At 42.7% G+C, this 21,806-nt stretch overlaps 1 protein-coding gene across 2 annotated transcripts; it reads right to left on the reverse strand.

Moving 5' to 3' along the window:
* Positions 1 to 965: 965 nt before the first annotated feature.
* Positions 966 to 16,914, reverse strand: MEP1A (meprin A subunit alpha). 2 transcript variants are annotated; one of them, XM_009937830.2, is made up of 14 exons: positions 16,846 to 16,914; positions 16,736 to 16,760; positions 16,585 to 16,632; positions 15,831 to 15,871; positions 15,650 to 15,728; positions 15,215 to 15,332; positions 13,482 to 13,657; positions 9,990 to 10,211; positions 8,268 to 8,417; positions 5,197 to 5,412; positions 3,852 to 4,310; positions 2,541 to 2,714; positions 1,744 to 1,951; positions 966 to 1,385 (listed from the first exon to the last, which is right to left on the reverse strand). In XM_009937830.2, the coding sequence occupies exons 1-14, from the start codon at positions 16,912 to 16,914 to the stop codon at positions 1,238 to 1,240; spliced, it is 2,133 nt and encodes a 710-aa protein (XP_009936132.1). In that variant the 3' UTR covers positions 966 to 1,237. The 2 variants fall into 2 exon arrangements, with proteins under 2 accessions (XP_009936132.1, XP_075267099.1); XM_075410984.1 differs by having other exon boundaries at positions 16,585 to 16,638.
* Positions 16,915 to 21,806: the final 4,892 nt, after the last annotated feature.

Here is a 21,806-nt window from a genome sequence, read left to right on the forward strand (position 1 = left end):
TTGGTAATGCCTAAATTAAATACACCATAATTTGAATGGTTTGTACTTACTTACATTGAATCCAAGTGTAAAATCAAGTAGAAACCAACTCCCTGTGTACTACCTATTGCCATGAGAGTGCATTTTTGCTTGGTTGCCTTCCCTTGTGGCACATATCTCATAAATACAAGGTAGCTTCACCCTCTGTCGTTATTCATCAGTTACATTCTGAACTTATGTTCCGATATGCAGACAAAAAGACAATGTGTTTGGAGGAAACCTGGGTAACGAAGTTTCAAGTGTGGAAACCGTTAGAGCCCTTGAAAGCAGGGAACTTGGGACATACTTGATCCGTGGCTTCCTGCCATCTCCAGTAAGTTGTAGGGTGTTAACCCCTTATCCAGCACCCACCACTATCACAGACCCAGTCTTCATCTTGCTGCACTCCCACCCCTCTCCTCAACCTGCAGTACCAAAGAAATATGAATCTATTGGTAACCATGAGAGATTCAATCCTATGATAACTGACGATCTGCTCCAATTTCATCCACTGCCTGCTGAAATCAAGAGAGCTTTACAGATGTTTTAAAGAACTTTGGATTATGCCCAGAGAATAGATTTACACTTGGATATTTGAAAACCTTATATGGTGAGGTCTTCTAGAAAGACAACTGCCTTTGATATGAAATTATTTCCCTGCTACAGAATTGGCCAAAAATACATAGCAGTTGTTTACTGTGAAGCCTACATAAGAGGGACTCTGATTTTGTAAATCAGCACAGCTTTGTGGAAAACAAGTGTTGAGGTATTGATTTACATACCTATGTATTTGTAGCCTTCTGATTTCTTGAGTAATTTCTACAGGAACATTGCTAGAATCTCAATATATGTGCTTCTGTGTGACATTTTCCAGTGTTTTGAGAGATTCTATCAGTTATTTAATCTAAGTTTGAATTGTGGTTGAGAGTAAATGCATGGACTCCCAGCACTACTGCTTGCTATTGGATGAAGAAACGAAACATTCAAAGAATACACAAGAGAGACAGGGTATGAACTTTCACTAGACAGCAGTTCGACATGATGTTCTTTAACTGTCACATCCTACAGAGCAAACAGACTGCTGCCAAGATGTTAATAGACCATTTCATCCATATGCTGACTGGTCTTCTGCAAGTTGTATTCATCGTTTTTCACGGAAAACTGATGTCATATGAATTATGGAAAAATACCCGGAAAAGATTTATCCACCTGCAGCTCTTTATCTTCTAGCCATCATGGAAAGGAGGACAATAGTTAAGACAATGGTTCCAGCAATTCCACCAACTGTCATTCCCAGGATGTTCCCATGGACCTGCCTTGACTGGCATCTCTCACCCGTAAAGAAGAAGGCTTGTCCTGATGGGCACCTGAGAAAATAAAGTATAGATTCACATGGATCAGGAGTTTTGTTCCGCCCTACAGGCCCACCTCAAGGTCTTCACACTCACTATCCTGGACGGGCAGTTCTCATTAGAGGGGTTCACATCACAACATCCTCACCTTGTTTGGAGGCTATTTACATACCCTGGAAGCACCACAGAATGGGGTTTCTTTGTCTCCCCTGATGACTGCTGGTAGAAACCATCACAGTGAAGTGCTTTGTTCCCACTGTTCCTTAAAGACCTAGTGGCTCAGACCTCTCAGGTCTGTAGCGCTGAATACTTATTAGCTGCATCATTTTGTTCAGAAAAAAATTAAGGCAAGCAGAGAAGAGGTCCGTGGTACCTGCAGCTTGCTATTCCTTTCACATTCACACAGACTCCGTCGTTATGGCAAGGGTTTGGGTCACACGGGTCTTGCAGATAGGGCAGTCGGTCTTGAAAGAGCTCCATATCCTGGGCTGCTCTCTTCTGCCTTTCAAGAATGGGACCTTCCCTGAAGGCAGATTGTTCAGGTTCAACAGGGACTTCAGTGTTATTGAGGTGAGTTATATCTTTTGAAAAATGAAAGAGAGAAGAAAGACATCAGATAAGAGCGCGTAATGCCATATGTAATATTCTTCATACCAGGGGCTTACAAGGTGCTTTGTGGACTGCAAGGTACTCCTTGTCCATTTGCCTTTTATAGAGATCTTGCCATACCACAGTAAGTTCTGCATATTTAAAGCACAAGATAGAAAACAATAATGAAATTATGGTAACTAGTTAGGTAAATCAGTGGTATTGTGTACTTTGAAAATTATGCCAAGCGTGGCTGTTCTGTTTGAAAATAACACACCAAGGAAGGCCTTTGAGTATGTTCAATGCTTAGAAATGGACAGAGCTAGTGGTTAGGGTGCTTAAAGGTGTCCAACAAGTTAACCTTCAGTAAATCATTGCCATTTAGATTCCTCTGAACTCACAATCACTTTAGTCAACATCACTCATCTGAAACTAAGACACGGAAATGTTTTTAAAAGTTGATCCCCATTAGAAGAGAAGACGTCTCAGAAAAGGGTGGCAGTAGTTACTTGAAGGTATGAAAAGAGATAGAAAGGATCATTGGTTTGTTTTTGTGAGGATAATTGGGAAGAGGGTCTTTACCATGAAATTCTGCAAAAATAATCAGGTCGTCATTTTTCAAGAAGCTTCTCCGTCTCATCTGGCTGTGAGATATGAAGTTATTCCACCCCCGGGATGTACTTCTATAGCAATCGCATGAGGCATCAAATTTTCCAACAATTGATGGTTTCTCCCATATTAAGGTTCCATTAGCATCTGCAAAGAGTATATGAGTGACAAACAAGAACCACAAAGATCTGCAGCTGGAAGTATCATGTGAAGTTTTGTGCATTACAGTGTTAAATGGTATTTATGCTGTAAAATCAAGTTCAGAGCTGAAATGCCCAAACAAATCACAGAGGGCTGACAAACCATGGGTGCAAGCGGATCCTTAGATACTGTCTGCATGAGGACTCCATCTATGTGAGAGTATTGAAATTCCACAACTCCCCTCTCATGGAGGACTAACCAGCTGCAACTAACTTCCTCATTATCACCAGCTAAGAGCTCCTTTCTGTGTAAGAACACTTCCTCACCAGTTTTTAAGTACCTATGGTTTAGAGCGTAGCAGATTTTTTTCTTTGCTATGGCTCTGTTAAACATATTCATATGTAAGATTTAAAACCTCCTACTGGAAAAGTTAGTACTAAACTTCCACTGGAAAAAGTGAAGAGGCATGGAGACATCTCTAGTATTTAATTTTGTACCAAACTCAGTATCGTCCTGTTGCTCTTATTTCTTTGAATTAACACATCCATGGGAAAGCATAGGGGTGGATGTGTGACTATGGTGCTGCGTGCTGCATAAACCTGGAGTTAAAAGGTAGTCCCTGTGTGAAAGAGTTCATAATCTGCAGTCTACACCCAGCCAGGAAAGACAGGCTTCAAATGCTGCAGACTGATCTCACAGGTGTTTTCAGGTATTTTTTTCTTAAATACAACTACAGTGTGAACTCTGTGCATGTAGACCATCTATGTTCAAGTTAACCAAGCCTCCGAAATGCAGTTTTAACATATATTATTGTTGATTGAGTAATGCAATACAGCACCCTGCTGTCATTGCATCATCCTATGATGATATGTCGGCTCTTACGAGAACTCTGTATTTAGAGTCAAACTCAGATATCCCAGGGATTGTTCATAAGAACACCAACCTTCTATGCATCACTTTTCATACTAGATGATCTTCCACATGCTAGAATTCTGAGTCATACACAAGAAAATCATACACAGCAAAGTGTCCCAAATTGGGAAATGCAGCCAAAGTTGCCCAGCTCTGAGTCCTACACTCAATCCTCTCATGTAGATTCTTTGGCTTTCATTTTTATCATTCCTCCAGGCAGATACCACTCACCTGAGCTAACATGGTCTTCGCTTGTGGTGAAGCTTTTGCTTGAGGACATCCTTTTTAAGACATCAGGGTCCTGGTCCAGCACTGTGAGCACAGCTTGGCGGTTCAGAGCTGGCCACTCCAGAACACCATCGTTCTCTCCACTGCACAAGTGAAAGGCGATGCGAGTGTAGCCACTAATTTCATAGTCAGGATACAAGCTTATACCAAAACCGTAACCCTCAGGGCTATAAAACCGAGGGCTTTGAATAACATCACTTGATCCGTTTTCGAGGATTTGGCTGAAATTGCGAAGGACCCACACAGCTGTGGGACACGGGGTTTCAGTCAGTGTGACATCATCGATAGCAATCCCACCAGATGAAGAGCTGGGGTCGCCCTTTAGTCCTTGGAAGAGGTACCGGAACTTCTTCTGAGCATTGAGGGTTACATGGGCAATTTTCCAGTTATGGTCATTATCCGCTTTGATAAAAGGAAAGCAAAAGTTTGACTTCAGCATGATTAGTGATTCTATGAAGCAACTTATTCTTAGCCATCCGTTCCAGCTGCATTTTTAGAAAACTGGACCTCTCACAGAGTCCTGAAGGGTAGAGATCTTAAGCTGCTATTGCCATTATAATACACCCACATTGCCTCATCATCTAAATGCGTTGTTTTAGGAACTCTTGACACATTAGTGAACAGCAGTCTCTGACATAAACGGCAACAGGCTAAAGTCCAAGACAGAACAAGTGGAGGGGAATCAATGACCCAACGTGTTAGAATTAACTGTTGCCACTTTTCCAGGGACTTCTCCATCCCTTCAAACTGCTGCAGCCTGATATAGGCAGGTTATCATTGGGTTTTGACAACATAAACGCGTAGTGCCACAGCGGCTGAATTTGTCCTATTTAGCAAAATCATCCTAAGTGGGAATTCAGTTCACATTTCCGAAGTTACATATATTTTGACATTTCAAACCATATGAAAATCAGGTTGGGATTCTTATTGACTACAGACGAGCACAGGTATTTACATCTGAGCAGCTCACTGTTAGATCATGTAACAGCCAGTGGAAATCTAGTCAATTGGTCTCCAGCAGAGTTTGGGGTCCCTCCCAGTCACTGATTGTAACATAACATTATTAGGAACATTGTGACTTCTGCTGTGGAGCACCTAAATTTCATTATTACAACCCCACAGTTTCACTGCAAACTGCACTCACGTAATGCCAGAATTCTTAGCCGGATTGAAAGACATTCTGGTAGCTTCAGGAGAATCTTCTGAGATTTTCACTGCATTCATGGACTCAGTAAGACAACCTTTTCTCTCCCCGTATTCTATGTATTCCTCATATTTCCAGAATTACCTTGGAAGGTTTGAATTTTCCTCATCTTACGAACATTTCCAGTGCCATCGTCCTCTTTAAGCCAGACAACCAGCTTGTCAGAAAGGCTTCCTGTGATCTTATAGAAGAACTGGAGGCACTGCTGAGTTCTCTTTGGATAAAGGATTCGAGACTCTAGGATTGCCACCTCATCTGCCTTGCCAGAGCTGGTGCTGAAATACATGAAATAGCCAGCATCTGTGAAGAAAGTGTAGGGTGTCACTGTCTTTTCCCAGATTTGCTGCTACCTGCATGGTGTAAATTAATCATTGCAACTCCACTCTTCCAGTAGACATAAGAGTAGTACTTAACATGAATAGTAGAGGAAACGGTATATGATAACCATCCAAGACAGACTGGGATAAGAACAGGACTAGTAGTTCAGCTTATATACAGAACTCATTGCTGGCAGCATATGTCAATTTTGTGTTAGTTGGTCTAGTTGGAAGATGGATGCCTCAGGGATGTCAGAGATATGAGACAGAGGATTTAGTGCTAACTGCAAGTAATTTGCAAATGTATTTCTTACTTGATTTATACTAAAGATGATCTAAAAATGCAATCTTCAAGATCATATGCTACATTACCTTGTAAAGAGTAAGATAATATCTTATCAGGGATGAAGACTAAAAAAATGGGTTGGACACAGAACTATCACTTTCCTGACCTTGAACATGAGGAAGCTATTTTTTACAGCTTACCCAAAGACTTTTCAAAACAGCTTCCCAGCTTGGGGAAATTAGTTATGAATTCCTACCCCTCTAGCATAATTTCCTACTAACAATTTCTGAAGTGTTCTTTACACTTCTGAAGTGTTTTAAATGTCTACTTTTATTCTTATATTCAAAAGTGATTCACCATTTGCACACCTATCTTATCTTGGCATCACATGGACTTGTCACATCTTATCTGTATTACCTTGCTCTTTCGGTATTCATTATAGCCTACGATTAAATTAACATGTGAACTACTTTTAGCTGTTGTATGAAAGCTTCCTCTGTTGGGGGTTGCTTCCTTGGACTCTTGTCCAAGCTAACCTCTGGGGCATCATGAGTTAAACCTGTAGCTGCATAAACGTGGTACGGCCTTCTGCATAGCTAGTGGAGCTGTCCAAGATGTTTATCGTGTTCGCTCTAACCATATCAGAGGAATATTGTCCATTGCCTCCCACACAGTAGAAATACTTCGAGCTCATACCCATAGAAACCTTGCTGAAGATACCCAATTGCTTTATGCACGTGTATGACACCACCATAAGTCGAATTTATGTTAAATTTAAGTATGTTAAATAGAAGTATGATCACTGTTGCTCGAAGTGGGAAACAGGGCCGTGAGCCTCTTTCAGGTGCCTAACTTTGTTGCTTCTTGTGGTATCAAAGCTCCAGATGATCTAGGCTCTACTTCCTTTTTGATAAGAAAGGCAGACAATGGCAACTTTAAGCATCTCTGGGAGTTAATATCTGGCTTTAGCAGATTTCAGCATGGGGATACAGGGCTCAAATCCAGAGCCAAGCTGCCACCTCTCTAAGCATCAGGCTGTACTTTCCCTCTTTCAGTTTAGCTAGTAATAAGCAAAAAACCAAAGCAGTCAAACTGTTCGGACAAAATACAATCCATCTGTGTTAGAAACCTAGAATTAGCCCCCACCTGAGATGGCTGCTGAAGCTACTCTAAAAATGTCTAAATTCCTGAAGGAGTCAATGAGCCTCTGAAGGTCACCAAAAGGAGAGGCACTCCCTACTCATGCAATTCATTTAGGCTCTCTGGAGATCCTCAGAGGCACCTACCCCTCTCCAGAGGGGTACTCTTCAGAGAACATCAGCACTGATTTTGCATCAAGTCACTAGATGCTGAAGCATAAGTGTAAATGCTTGCTTCAGAAGGGTTGGATTTTACTCAATAATCTCAAACAGCTCAGCTGAATTCTTTTTCAGTTACTATTATACTGTATGGAGACAAAAAAAAAGGATGAAAAAAGTCAGATGAGGGTTAGGAGCATGTATTTATAGAAGCTGTCAGATCGGTTTTTTTGAGTTATATTGCATTCTCAGACCTGATTGACTAGTACCATCATCATAAGAGGTTGAGGATTTGTTCCTCTTTCCAGTGGGTGGATCACATAAGAGAAAAAGTCTACTCCTGAGTGCAGCAAGTCAAATTTTTCCTTTACCAAAGAGTAACACAGCACGTTTGAATGTGCTATAGGCAGGATTCCTTCACTCTGAACTTTGGCAAAATTTACAACAAAAGTAACTTTTATTTTTTAAATCTGTAATAGCTTTCCCTGTCTAAATAATGACAAATCACCGTCTTATTTTTCAGAACTGTTTCTTGGGATTTAGTCTTTAGTCTCACTTGCAAGCTAGTACCCTGCAACTGTGACTGGAGCTGACTCCACCCTTTTTGAGATTTTCTTCCTTTAAACAATGGTAAAATTACCACATGAAAAAGAAAACTATCCCTAAACTCCTACCATAAAATATTTTGCAACTTTCTTTTGACTCCAGAACCAGCACTCCTTAATCTTAATTTATCATTCTCTGTGTAAACACAATGTTTATGAGTGGTTATAAGTGCCATTTCTTTCTTATCATAGGGTAACATAACTCTTACTCAGACTTTGGAAATTGCAGTAAATACTTTTCCAGGTTATATTTAAAAGGCCTCTAGTTAAGATTGTTCTTTGTCCTCTTTTATCTTGCTCGTGTAGAGAACATTCCATTAGGTTGAAAAATCTTGATGAGAGAACAAGTGCAACCATAAACTCACACTCACAGTGCCAAGACACGTGCAAAGGAAAAGGGCTTTTTGCTTAACCAGAAACACTACAACTCGGATGTTTGCTGGGTAGTGTATTAAATACGGTCATTTAATCCCGTGTTTTCAGAGTAGCCAGTGCTGTGTTTTCTCAACGGTTGGCTACAATGACAGTTTCAGAGAAGTTGTTAAAGACGCTGTATTTAAAGCACACAAACCGGTACAGACATCCACAAGGGACCATTACTCCAGCCAATCCCATTTCTATAAGAAAGTGTTCTGTTACTTTGTTTTACCTCTACAGCGCCTGGAAAGTGTGTGGTCTTCCTGCCCTGTAGCACTGCTCTGTTGATGGACCCAGTCTAGATCATCTCTGGTGCCCTGAATCATGCCGCAGATATTTTCAAACTCAAACGAACACTGGTCCAAAAAAGTGTGAGTTGAAGCTGGAAAAAAATGCACACACAGTTACCTCCAAAGTAGTACCTCATTTAAAACAAAATTTCTGCTCCAATTTTGGGGGGTTTTGTTTACACTAGTATAGCTGTAATGTAGAGAAGACTTCACTGACAGCAGATGTGAGCCCAGAGTCTCAAAACAGGAAAAGTTTGATTCCTGGAGACATTCCCTGCATAAAGCTACCAACATCTGACCACTTTGCAGAAAGTTAACAAACTCCCATGTGGCAGCTGAAGCACAGTGAGTGGTGGTGGCTGTCTTTGTGCCCACTTGTAAGCCTTGGAGAGACAAGGCACTTCTTTGTGAACAGCAGCAGTGTTCTATTTAGTCATTGTTCTGCTGGAGGTTATTGTTGTCCATGGCTCACTTGTCCGCTTGATAAGCATGAGCAATGTTTAATCTGTTTCAAGGAAAGTCCACCCAGTTACTTTAGGCCAGTTCAGCTGAGTTTGCCTGCAAGTTGATGCTTCTGTTGACAGATCCATGGGGAAGATAACTTCTCGCTAACAATCACACGTGGTGATAACACCTTCTACCAGCTTAGCAAAACAGTCAGAATCTAGACTTCACCAGTCTCAGGTGTAAAATCATAGAATCATAGAATGGTTTGGGTTGGAAAGAATTTTTGAAGATCATCTTGTTCCAACCCCCCTGCCATGGGCAGGGACACCTTCCAGTAGACCAGGTTGCCCAAAGCCCCATCCAACCTGGCCTTGAACACTGCCAGGGAGGGGACACCCACACCTTCTCTGACAACCTATACCAGTGCCTCACCATCCTTGTCGTAAAGAATTTCTTTCTTATACTAATCTAAATCTATCCTCTTTTAGTTTGAAGCTATTACCCCTTGTCATCACTACATGCTCTTGTCAAAAGTCCCACTCCAGCCTTCTTGTAGGCCTCTTCAGGTACTGAAAAAGGCTGCAATAAGGTCTCTCTGGAGCCTTCTCTCCTCCAGGCTGACCAGCCCCAGCTCTCCCAGCCTCTCCTCCCAGTAGAGGGGTTCCAGCCCTCGGATCATTGCTGTGGCCTCTACTGGCCCTGCTCCAACAGCTCCAGGTCTGTCCTTTGCTGAGGGCTCCAGAGCTGGACGCAGGACTCCTGGGGGGGTCTTAGCAGAGCAGGTCAGAGGGGCAGAATCCCCTCCCTCACCCTACTGGCCATGCTGCTTTTGATGCAGCCCAGGATGTGGTTGGCAAAAAATATAAAATAATCTAATTAAGACCAAATGTCAGTAAAAGAGGACAAAGTACAGTTGCATTCACCTCACCAAAGTACAATGAAGCACCCCACACACCAGCAGCACACAGCCACATGCCTGAACCCCTAGGAGTAACATGGATGAGTAGATGTGAATGGAATGACTTTCTTTGACTAACTGGACTTTTACAAAAGTAACGACAGTAGCAGAGCCAAAGAGAGGGATAAGGACGGAGTAAAAACTTTGAGTCTCTACACCACAGGCCCTCTCCCATACCATTAGAGACATAAGGGAGGTGAACCAGCCAGGCTCAAGTATAGACAAAGAAACAGTTTGCCGTGGTTAGACTACGACTTACTGCAGTTATACATGCGATTCAGTCTCTCCAGGTCAATGGCACTGAGGTCTAGACGTTGTCCAATTACATCATCAAATTCTGGTATCTTCGCTGTGATTGTGGGGATGCTTGAATTTTTGTTAAATGAGAATGGTTGATAGTGCATCACCGATTCGTAGTCATAGGGGGTGTTCAGATCAGTGATGATGCCATCATCATACTTCAGAAAATTGTGCTCTCTGCCTAGTAAAAGAACAGAAAAGTGCTTCATTTTATGAGAAATTGGAAAGGAAATGGCTTTAGAATGGACCCATGGATACAGTTTTCTGCGGCAGAATTGATATGCACAAAAGTAATTACTTTGCAATAAAATCAAATTCAGGGCAAGGGGCAATGGGCACAAACTGAAGCAGAGGAAGTTCCGTCTGAACATGAGGAAGAACTTCTTCCCTCTGAGGGTGACGGAGCACTGGCACAGGCTGCCCAGGGAGGTTGTGGAGTCTCCTTCTCTGGAGATATTCAAGACCCGCCTGGACAAGGTCCTGTGCAGTCTACTGTAGGTGACCCTGCTTTGGCAGGAGGGTTGGACTAGATGACCCACAGAGGTGCCTTCCAACCCCTACCATTCTGTGATTCTGTGATTCTGTGAAAATATTCAAATTTAGCAAGATTTGTTTATGAATTCAGTTGGACAACAAAGCAGTGTCTTTAGATTGCAGTTCTGGGCCCTCACACATGACTTCAGTAAGTTAAAAATCAAATATCAATCAGCTGTAAAGAATGGGATATATAGGAGGCCAGATTAGATGGTGTAGTAGTAAGCATCCTGGAGGATTAAATTTAAGGATTAATGTACTCCATTCCAGAGCCTGTGAATATAGATGTAAACATTTTCCAGGATATTAGATCATACAGGGACAAGGAGAGGCCCTGGCGCCCTCCACTCATTAAGCAGACAGGTAGGACAGTCCTGGAGTGCCTCCAGGCTCTGTTCTTCCTTCAAGCAAAGAATATGTTGAGAATCTGTAAAAAAAAAAAAATATTTTCACACTATGCTATTTCTACTGAAATGTCTTTTGGAAACATGTTTCTCATGGTTTCTTGAAGTTTTTTCATTATGAAGGTGTCTGCTAGGGTAGAGAGAGGGAGCCATTTCACATACTTTGGTATGGAAGTAAAGAGAGATTGCCAGAATTTCCAGCTACGAATATTTTTGGAGTACTTTGCATTCTCTCTCCAAGAAGAAACAGCACATGACTGTGCTCAGTGGATAATTACAGCTTCTCTGTGTAAAGACTGCCCTTCCCTTCTGCAAGTCCATTCTGGGCGCAAAGGTCTTCAGTCCAAGCCTGGAGATTGTATAAGAGCTTGGGATTGTTTTCTTGCAGGTACTTGAATTGCACCTTTTATCTAAAAGGGTGAGAATCTCGCTAATTAAATCCTATCACTTTTTATAACTGGGGACAAAATCTTGGCAGGACACAGGCATGTGGAATGATTCTGGGTTTTAAGATCATTGCCAGGCAAAGGGCTACTTCTACCTGTGTTTAAAAGAAATACACCACACAGTGAGGAAGCTATTTCATTAGGCTGTCTTGTGTGTTGGCTGTGAAGTCTAATAGGCTTATTAGCTTTTCAGTCAACAGCAGCACGAACAGGGGATCTCTTCTCTCACCAACCAGCTCTTTGCACTGCAGTTTATGAAAATGCATTATGGCAAAAACCGCTACCATGCTATTAAATTTGGGATTGCAGGTCACTAATACGGGAACAGATGTGTGCACACACACATACACACACACACACACAGAGTACAACCATATCAGCCTTATTTCCCTTTAGAGGATGGCTTCAGTAGAAGTTAACTACTTAATGAATTTGCCTAACTGGAAAAATGACACTCTACAGTATGGATAAAAACCTACAGAATATAGGAATTGACTGGAATGATATCAGGCCAACCCAAGGACTCCACTGAGAATAATGTCACACTAAAGTCCATCATCTGTAGCATTTTTTTGTGTTCCAGATCTGTCACTACTGAATACACCACAGATTAGTTGAGAGGATTCAATGATATATTTTTTGGAGAGGGGGAAAAAAACCGATGGAGAATTGGCACAGTTTTGTCGAGATTTTCCATACCTCTGTACCTCATGGAACTCGCAATAGTGCATTATAAGTACACTGTAAGTCTTCTTGCTTTGGAGGTGGTTGCTTACAGTGCACTGCAAAAAGGGGCCCAAAAGTCAGAGCCTAGGTACTATTACCCTCAACATCATCTTCATTACCATTTTCCAAGAGAAGATGAAATTAGGAAAAATGTGAATTGTTTTTAGTGCTGCTCCTAACAATAAAAATAGTGTTCTGCAAAAGCAATATCCACATCCCATCTACTGCTCAGCCTTCCTGAAAGACACTGCAATTGTGGGCTAGAGGCAAGCAGTAACGCACTTGGCCCTTCAACTTGGAGCAATTCAAAATACCAGATACTGCTCTTCGAAGTCAGCAGAAATTGCTTGTACCAGCTGTTCTTATCTATCCGAAAGAGAACACAGCATTCCCTGAATCTTGTTCCTTTCTGATGACTATTTCACATGTATTTTTCACTCATTTGCAAACATGGTGAGTGCATAACCCTGGAGACTGAAGTGATCAGTTTGTCTGCACAGAGCATGAGCAACAGCAGGCAACTTTGCTGCATTGGCACTACCGTGGCATTTTAAAGCACCACCACCGGGAGCAAGAGTTTAGTCTTTGCTAGCATGCCTTTCAGAACATGTTATAGAATCCCATTCACTCTTTTTCAAATCACTTAGCAGTATGGAACCAAACCTGAAAGGAGACAGCAGAAGAAACTGTCTAGAGACCCAGGGGACTGTGGAGAGTTTGCTGAAACTCATAAGACCACTGGATCTGGTGAAACTAAACATGAAGGTAAGAACCTGCAGAGACACACTAGGCTGGGGAGAGCAGGGAAGAGCACTATTTTATGTGCCCTGTCTGATCTAATCACTTTGAGGCGTCTTTATGGACAAAGTTATCTTTCCAGTTCCAGGAAAACCTGAATCTCTGAGGATTAAAATCTTTGAAATTTTGAGAGGACCTTTCGTTAAAGAAAAACCACCTCAAAGCTCAAGACAAGTCGGGATCCCGACGCACCATCCCAGTATGTTTACAATTTGCATTACATGGCAAGAGAAAACAGACTTTTAGGGAGTGGAGGGGATTTGTTCAAAATCAGAGAGCAGACCAGTCCTGGGGCCAAGGGCAAATAAAGCCTTCTGGCTTCCAGGCAGGGTCTCTCTCTTCTGGCCTTAGACAGTCTCTGGTCTTTGACCAGAGCAGTTGTATCAAAATCCTGCTACATCTGCAAAATGATTTACAGTTGTCTCAGGTGTGGCCCAGTGTTTCTAAAATTATATCTTTAAGAAAGACTTAAAATCTAAGTGGGTAAATAAGATACTGATGAGCCTGCACTTTACAAAATCTGACTTGCAGGTCAAAACCCACCTGTAATAATTTCATCCCACCAGATGTTCACGTAGTCATCCCGGTCCATCCTCGACTGCTCATGGTAAAATCCCAAAGCATGCAGGATCTCATGTTCAACAGTTGCTCTGTAGTCACACCCTGACCCAATAGAGAGGTTCTGTCCAGTCTGCTGGTCCCCCACCATGGACCAACACCTGAGAAAGAGAGAGATCTTACTGTCTGTTAAGTAGAGTTTTCTTCTCTGTATTTAAGTTCTCAGTCTCCTCACTGGATTTAAAGTAGTATCAAAACAAGTTTAAATATAAAAGGACCAACAGATATCATTATTTAGGTGCTGACCAAGTGCCTTGATTCTTTATGGATACCTAGCTCTGAAAGCAATCTGAGCCCCAGAAACATACTGGCTACCACTTGCATAAGGCCAGTTCTTTAGATCTCCTGTGTTAGACAAGCTGACCTCCGATTTTTGAGATCCACAGAAGTGTAGTCCTATATCAGCTGCCATTTTGCTAAGAAATATGCCAAGAATCATAGAAACAGTAAACTCCTCAAGACAGACTGAGCTTTTTTGCACTCACTTGGGCTAGAGAAAGGATCTAGGAGGATTTAGAACAGCAGCATTTGGTCCTTTTTAACAGCAACTAACTAATGCGTTGGCCATAGGTGTGAAAATATGATTTTCTGTGAAGGCCAAGTTCCTTATCCATGTCTCAGCAGAAGCTAATCATGATTGAGGAGGAAAGGAGCTCCTCAGCCAATTCACTGGGATCTTTTTGGGGTAGCCTGAGGGTGATGTGAGAGGCAGCTGCTAAAGAGCTTCTGCCTGGGTTGTAGCTTCTTTTGCACATCACAAAGCAGTGTCAGGTCAAGCTTATTGAAGGAGCTCTGAACACAGTAATGTGGGTACTGAAAACAAAGAGCTTGAGCTTATGGTCTCTTGAATAGCTGCTACCAGGGAGTTTCCAGTACCAGGCTCTTCAGCACCAACTTGTCGAAAATCATGGTGCTTGCAGTCTTCTAAGAGAAGTGTCATACGACATATTACCCAAGAAAGAGCTGAGGGTAGATATATCAGTGCCTATAGGTCTTGATGAATTTCTAGCAGAACAAGAAATACTCATAGCTGATACAGTGAGACAACTTTTGTGCATTTCTAGATGTTCTTTCAAAACATGTTTAGATGTAGGAAATAAAAAAAATCTTTCCGGTTCTGGAAAATCTGAATCTCTGAGTATAAAACCCTTCCAGATTTTGAAAGAACCTTTTATTAAAGAAGATCCACATCAAAACAACAGAAATATTAGAATAAACTGGCTTTCCACAGCTTATTTTGCCCTGTTTTCCAAAGATTTCAAAACCTAAACTCTGGCTATTCACATTCTTGGTAAGTTAAGAGGATGTACATGGGGGCTGTTTCACCCACCACTGAAAAGGCAAATATGACAAAGTAGGATAGTAGAAGCAGTTGACGAAAACCTGGTGGTTCTGGGATTCATCTTCTCAAAGAGTAACCATCAGAACATCAGATGCCCATTCCAAGTTCACCACCTGAACATCCTCTGCAGTCAGAAGAGGGAGGCAACTGGTTCCAAGCTCTGTGTCTAAGAAGGTAAGATGGGTTGCTTTCTTGGTGTCCCCTTTTTCTCTGCTGACAAACTTAGGCTAAACTTCTAGACTGCTGAAGTCAGATGGAATGAATTCCCAGCTTATTCTACACAGCAAAACTAAACAGAAATTGATATAAACCTTACCCACTTTCTTTTATAAAGAATATGTAGGATCTCTCTCCTTCATATGGCTTGAAATCAATGCAAGACTTAAGACGGAACATTTCAAATGCCTGGAGAATGACTCCTTTGGCATTCAGATCTGGAAAACATGCATCAGGAAAGCACTTTTAACAGACTGCAAGTCATTCACCCTGGAGAGGTAAGGTATGCACACAAATATACTCATGAGACCAAAAGAAAAATGATTGAAAAGAAAAATTATTGGATTTAATTTAATTGTGTTTTTTTATGATAGCTGTAGAAGGAAAAAAATGGATTTGATATAAAGGAGTAATTTAGATATTAGTGAATTTTAATATGAGAGAACCAGTTCTGAGCAAGGCAAATTTTTTTATCACAGTGTCTCCAGTGCAAATAAGGATTGGAGCTAAAATCTGAATAAAGTGTCTACATTACCTAGGTTATCACTCAGAATATAGGGAACAGGGAACTTCCATCTGTAAGTCTCATTTCTGAGGGCATTTCGCTGCTTTTGCTGAAAAGTGAATTAACAGCTGGTGATGCATCTGCTGTGGGGACATGGGCTGATTTGTACCAGCTAGGACAAGTGATAGACATAAAGTTTTTAATTACTTACAGGGAGAAAGATATCACCCTGAAAGAGGTCCAGTCCAGCAGCTGAAAAGTAATTTCATGAAAGATAAGGTAAATGAAATATCAAACGTATTTCACCTTATAAATCATACTGAGCCTTGGTAACTACGGTAAATGTCCTTGGGCATTTACAGAAAATAAAGAAGGACTGGCCTCTTTACACTGAAACATAAGGACAGGCGTAAAAGTAACAGTAGTTTCTGCTCAATATTTATTACTCATCAATGTCTGCATTTTTGGTGGCAGAAATCTGGTGACCACCATTATCCATGTCTAGTTTGATAGCCTCTTGCTTGCCATCAGGCAGTCGCAACAGTCACACAATGAGGTAGTGTTGTAGAGAAGCAGAGTAATAATGAGCAGTGCATCAGGAAGAACAGTGTATGGTGAACCATCAAAGGATATATGGAAATTTGCATTACAAGAAATAAAAACAAACAGAGAAAGACAGTACAGTGTGTTGTGTCATTTCCATTTCATTTCTTTACCACTTATACAGAAGCTCAATAAAGATCTAATAAAGATCTAATAAACATCAACATTAATCAATAAACAACCGCTTTTACAGTCCTAGGATAGATTGATGTGTCATAGCCAGAGGGAGGTAGTTCAGAGCTCACTTAACTATAATTCTCTTATTACCATGAGCTACCTGAACATTAGTCACACACAATACTGAAAATTCAGCATTTTTTCCCAATTTATCAAGCCTTATGAGAATTTAGACATGAACTCACCTGAGTTTATGTCTGGAATGTCTTTGATTATCTCACCAGCGTCAGCATCTGCTGCTGCAAGACAGACAAAACATTGTGTGTTCAGACGTGGTGTCACACATCAAGGAAAAGAAAATGCTTCAGAACTCAAAAGAGTTCACAGACCACTTACCAGCTTCACTTGAGACGTGCCCTACCTGAAAGAGAATAAAACATCAGCAGTACAAGGACTGAGCTGTCTCTGGATGGAGACGAGCATGTAGAAATCGGGTTTGTACTTACAGAGACTGGAGTGCCATACACACAACAGAACAGAAGCGCTAAGCAGAGCGAGAAGGTGCTGGAGTACATTTTTGCAATGCAGAAAGAAGCCGATCCCTCTCATCTCTTGCAATATATAGGGCACGCTGCTGAGCTTTCCACGGAACATCAGCCAACCAGCTTTGAAATTTCCACCTTCACAACATTATCATAACAACCAGATTTACCTCCTAAATGGTGCGTGATGGCATTGTTGTTATCAATTACCTAAGTCCACTTTGGAGGAATGTTACAGAGAGGAATGCAATAACTTAATGTCTTCAGTGCAGCTGGTGAAAGGCCCACCCAGACTTCTTGCAAGATCTCAATCTGCCTGAAAGTTGCTGACTGTGCTGCTTATCTGTCAGCATTATGATCTCAAGTGCAGAGGAGGAAAGTCACTTGCTTAAGCAGAATTATTTAGAGTTTATAGCACTCCAGTGACATTAGAATTTGACCCAGCGCTTTTTTCAATTAATAATTAACATCACATTGTAAAGATTAGAGATGAGATATGATTATGAATGCTGTGACAGTGTTTTCCCACAGCTGATCCCATCCCAGGACTGATGCCCCAGTGCACAACATAGAATCACAGAATCTAAGAATCATAGAGTCATAGTCATAGGTTGGAATAGACCTGCGACCATTTGCCTTCAGAGGCGGTCACATACATCAGTAGATCCCTGGCCTTCCATCTTGATACTCCTTTCTTTTCTTGTCGGTTTCTGAGATGGCAGACTCTTGTCCTGCACTTTGCTGCCTTCTTTCTCAGGGATCATGGGTCAGGGAGGGCACGTGGGCTGACTGAGCCAAGGCTCCAGGGAGCTGTAGATCTCCCCCAGGTCCCACATCATACCTAGTATGACACACTACTAGTAAAAGAGAAGCATGCCTCAAGATAAAGGTTCTTTTTACAGACAAGCAAACAGCATCAAAAGACGGCACAAAGGCCAAGATTTGCAGGTGTGTATCAGTGGATGTGAGAAAATGACAAAAAACTGAAGCAAGATCAGAGCAGTCTGAAACACACTTGGTTTTTAGTCCCCTTAACTTAAAAATTACCCAAGAAACTCAAGAGGATGTCTATACATAAGTCATTCTGCAGGCATATATTTGAGTTTGCAGAGGACAATGGTTATGCAGCCATCTCATGTTATACTAATGCAACTTAATATATTCATTCAGCACCTTGCACAACGTATACATCCCCAAATGCATCCTGTATTCAGTTCATGTGGCAAGGTTTTGGTAGCAAGGGGACTGCAGGGGTGGCTTGTGTGAGAAGACACCAGAAGTTGCCCCGTCTCAGACAGAGCCTGTTTCAGCTGGTTCTGAGATGGACCTGCTGTCAGCCAAAGCTGAGCCTGTTGATGATGTTAGTAGCACCTCTGTGATAACATTATTTGAGAAAGGAGAAAAACTGCTGTGGAAAATCAGCCGAAGAGAGGCGTGAGAATATGTGAGAGAAACGACTCTGAAGGCTCCAAGGTCAGTGAAGAAGGAGGGGGAGGAGATGCTCCAGGTGCCAGAGCAGAGGTTCCTCTGCAGCCCATGGAGAAGACCATGGTGAGGCAGACTGTGCCCCTGCAGCCCACGGAGGTCCATGATGGAGCAGATATCCACCTGCAGCCCATGAAGGACCCCACACCAAAGCAGGTGGATGTGCCTCAAAGGAAGTCATGACCCCATGGAGAGCCTACGCTGAAGCAGGCTCCTAGCAGGATCTGTGACCCTGTGTGGTCCATGCTACACTGGAGCAGTCTGTTCCCGAAGGACTGCACCCTCTGGAAAGGACCCACACTGGACAAGTTCATAAAGAACTACAGTCTGTGGGAAGGACTCATGATGAGAAGTTTATGCAGGACTGTCCCGTGAGTGGGACCCCGTGCTGGAGCAGGGGAAGAGAGTGAGTAGGAAGGAGCAGCAGTAAAGAACTGGCTGTAACCCCTATACCTTGTGCCCCTGCACTGCTTGGGAGGAGGAGGTAGAGAAAAGGGGAGCAAAGTCAAGCCTGGGAAGAAGGGAGGAATGGGGAGAAGGTGGTTTTGGATTTGTTCTTATTTCTCTTTATCCTAGTCTGTTGGAATGGCAACAAATTAAATTAATATCCCTAAGCCATGACAGTAATTAGTAAGTGATCTCTCTGTCCTGATCTCAGTCTACGAGCTTTTCATCATATTTTTCTCCCCCCGTCCTTCTGATGGAGGGGGAGTGATGGACGGTCTTGGTGGGCACCTGGTGGCCAGCCAAGGTCAACCCACCACAAGATCCAAACCAATTCCCATTCTGCTTTCGTGAAAACTTCCCAATAGTGTTGCACTGGGTCCAGACACAGATGAAGGCAAGGAAGCATGCTATTCTTTTAGCAGTGACCTAACAAGCTGAATACTGTGGAGTGAGGGTTATCAAACACTGGGCTTGAAGAAGTGGTGGTGGCCATGGGGAGAAAAGGGAAGTCTTGGAACAGGAACTTGGAAAGTCAAGCTTGTGGCTGGGGAAGGCTGGATGGAGAGATTGCAGAACATAAGAGCTGGGAAGTAAGCATTGCCATCAGCAAAGATAAACAAAAAGATGAAACACGGGAAGAAACAAGATTATATAATTAAGAGAAGAACTTTGCCACTTGGGCCAAAATGATCTTCGGGGAAGTTATGGGTTTATTCTCTTAAAACTATCAGGGAAGCTTAGTTCAAATTCTTAAAATACAGAAAGCACAAGAATACAGGTTTTTTAGTGAAGTAATATATTTTACCTGTCATGTATGCCTGTTCACTCTTGTAGTGAAGAGATTGAGAGCACAAGGAGGGACTGGGACTTCAGATGTAATCAAAGGGGTGAGATCTGCAAGAAAAGAAAAAAACAATCATTAATTTAATACATGGAATATATAGTACAGTTATATTGTTTATTTTGGAATGACTTTCAGGAAGATTTGAGGGGCAAGAAACAAAGCAACAATAATTTATCCAAATATCTCCAGAGGCTGCACCAGTACCCAGCGAAGGAGGTGGAAGGGGAAACTGGAAGGGGAGAGAGCTGCAGGCATGCATGGAGCTCCAGTCTGCAGCTTTCTCAATCCCAGCAGGGGATCCTGGGATAACTGAGCTGGAGGGAGACTGGGTCAAGAGACAGAAAAGGGCTGGGGTCAGAGGGGATCTGAAACAGAGCTGGCAGGTGAGGGGGGAGGGTGGAAAGGCCTGTGGGGAAGTGGGGGGGTGTGAGGCAGATACTCAGTGGTTATGCAGAGACAACCTCCAACTTTCATCAGGGGGCAATGTAACACTGACCCTGAGTTTTCACGCACCCTGCTGTCAAAATGAATATTCAAATGTAGAGACTGGAACCTTTTCAATGTGACTGGAACCTTTTCAGTGTGACCTTATTAGTTCTACTGTCTAGAAACAAAGATGAACCAGTCTCTGTCTGGTGACTAAATGCAGTCTCTTAACAGGTCTTTCAATTTCTCAACTACAATTTCACCTAGTAGCTGCAAATCTTTTGGGGACCACTGGCACCCATCTGACACAGCAGGACTAAATTTCCCCCAGTGAGCTACTCTTGGTACAAAGTGTTGTCAGGGAAAGCACAAAGAGGCCTCAGCTGCTTTTCTTATTGCTAAAGCAGACTTGGAAGCACTGCCGAATGCCCTACATAACCTGCAGAAAAGCTGGACCATCGGTACACCAGAAAAGTAGAGTGCTCTTTGCATTTTTATTAGACAGCACAACAGTCCTGGTTAAGTGTTCACGGGTGCACCTTTCCCACCTTGCAAAAGTTCTTGCCATTTCAAAAGTTTCTCCATTCTCTGCTGGAATGAAAACAAGAACTTTCTTTTTTTTTTTTTTTTTTATGAAAAGCAAAGGAGAAATCCTCCTGCTGGGAGAGTTCACGGCCTGGTGTTCACAGCCCTCGGTCTCGCAGAGTGAGTCTGGATTATCACAGCGTACTCTCAACTGTCCTTTCCTATCTGAGCCAAGTGCTCCAACCCCTGTACTAGGGTCAGGTCTGGTTTAGTGATTGTTTACTTACACAAAGTGTTACCACTTTCCAGGCACTGACATTTTCCAATGGAAACTCACTTCAGAAGGGTGATAGGATTCATCTCACCCACTGGTAGTCATCAGGGATGGATTCCTCTGCAGCCGGTGGAGACCAGCACATCAGAAGAGCAGTTCATCACAACTATAATTGAATGGGATCAAATTCTCGCCACAGGTACCCATTGCTCTCTGTTTTGGTCTGGCCTGGATAAATGCCAGGTGCCCATCAAACCAGCTCTATCACTCCCCTCCTCAACTGGACAGGGAAGAGGAGATCAGATGCAAGGCTTGAGGGTCGAGGTAAGGACAGGGGCAGATCACTCACTAATTACCATCACTGACAAAGCAGACTGAACTAGGGGAGAAAAGGGAGTGTAATTCATCACCAATCAAATCAGAGGAGGATAATGAGAAAATAAAACCAGATCTTAAAACACCTTCCCCCCACACCTTCCCTTCTTCCCGGGCTCAACTTCATTCCTATTTCTCTACCTCCTCCCTCCCAGCAGTGCAGAGAGACAGGGGAATGGGGGTTGATGTCAGTTCATCACGCATTGTCTCTGCCAATCCTTGTCCCTCAGGGCAAGACTCCTCACAGTCTTCCCCTGCTCCAGCATGAAGGTCCCTCTCACGGGAGACAGTTCTCCACAAACTTCTCCAGTGTGAGTCCTTCCCACGGGCTGCAGCTTTTCACGAACTGCCCCAGCGTGGCTCCTTCCCACGGGGTGCAGTCCTTCAGGAACAGGCTGCTCCAGCGTGGGTCCCCCATGGGGTCACAAACCCTGCCAGCAAACCTGCCCCAGCATGGGCTCCTCTCTCCTTGGGTCCGCAGGTCCTGGCAGGACCCTGCTCCAGTGTGGGCTCACCACGGGGTCACAGCTTCCTTCAGGCATCCACCTG

Source organism: Opisthocomus hoazin, chromosome 2 (genome assembly GCF_030867145.1).
Source record: "Opisthocomus hoazin isolate bOpiHoa1 chromosome 2, bOpiHoa1.hap1, whole genome shotgun sequence".
In the NCBI taxonomy this organism is placed as follows: domain Eukaryota; kingdom Metazoa; phylum Chordata; class Aves; order Opisthocomiformes; family Opisthocomidae; genus Opisthocomus; species Opisthocomus hoazin.

What these genes read in the sequence shown, in the direction of transcription:
- MEP1A (XM_075410984.1), bottom strand. Translation starts at nt 16,914, where the DNA reads ATGTACTCCAGCACCTTCTCGCTCTGCTTAGCGCTTCTGTTCTGTTGT. An exon ending in GCACGTCTCAAGTGAAGCTG is followed by an intron (nt 16,639 to 16,735) that starts GTAAGTGGTCTG and finishes TCTGTCTTGCAG; the next exon opens with CAGCAGATGCTGACGCTGGT. An exon ending in GTGGGATGAAATTATTACAG is followed by an intron (nt 10,212 to 13,481) that starts GTGGGTTTTGAC and finishes TTCTTTTACTAG; the next exon opens with GCAGAGAGCACAATTTTCTG.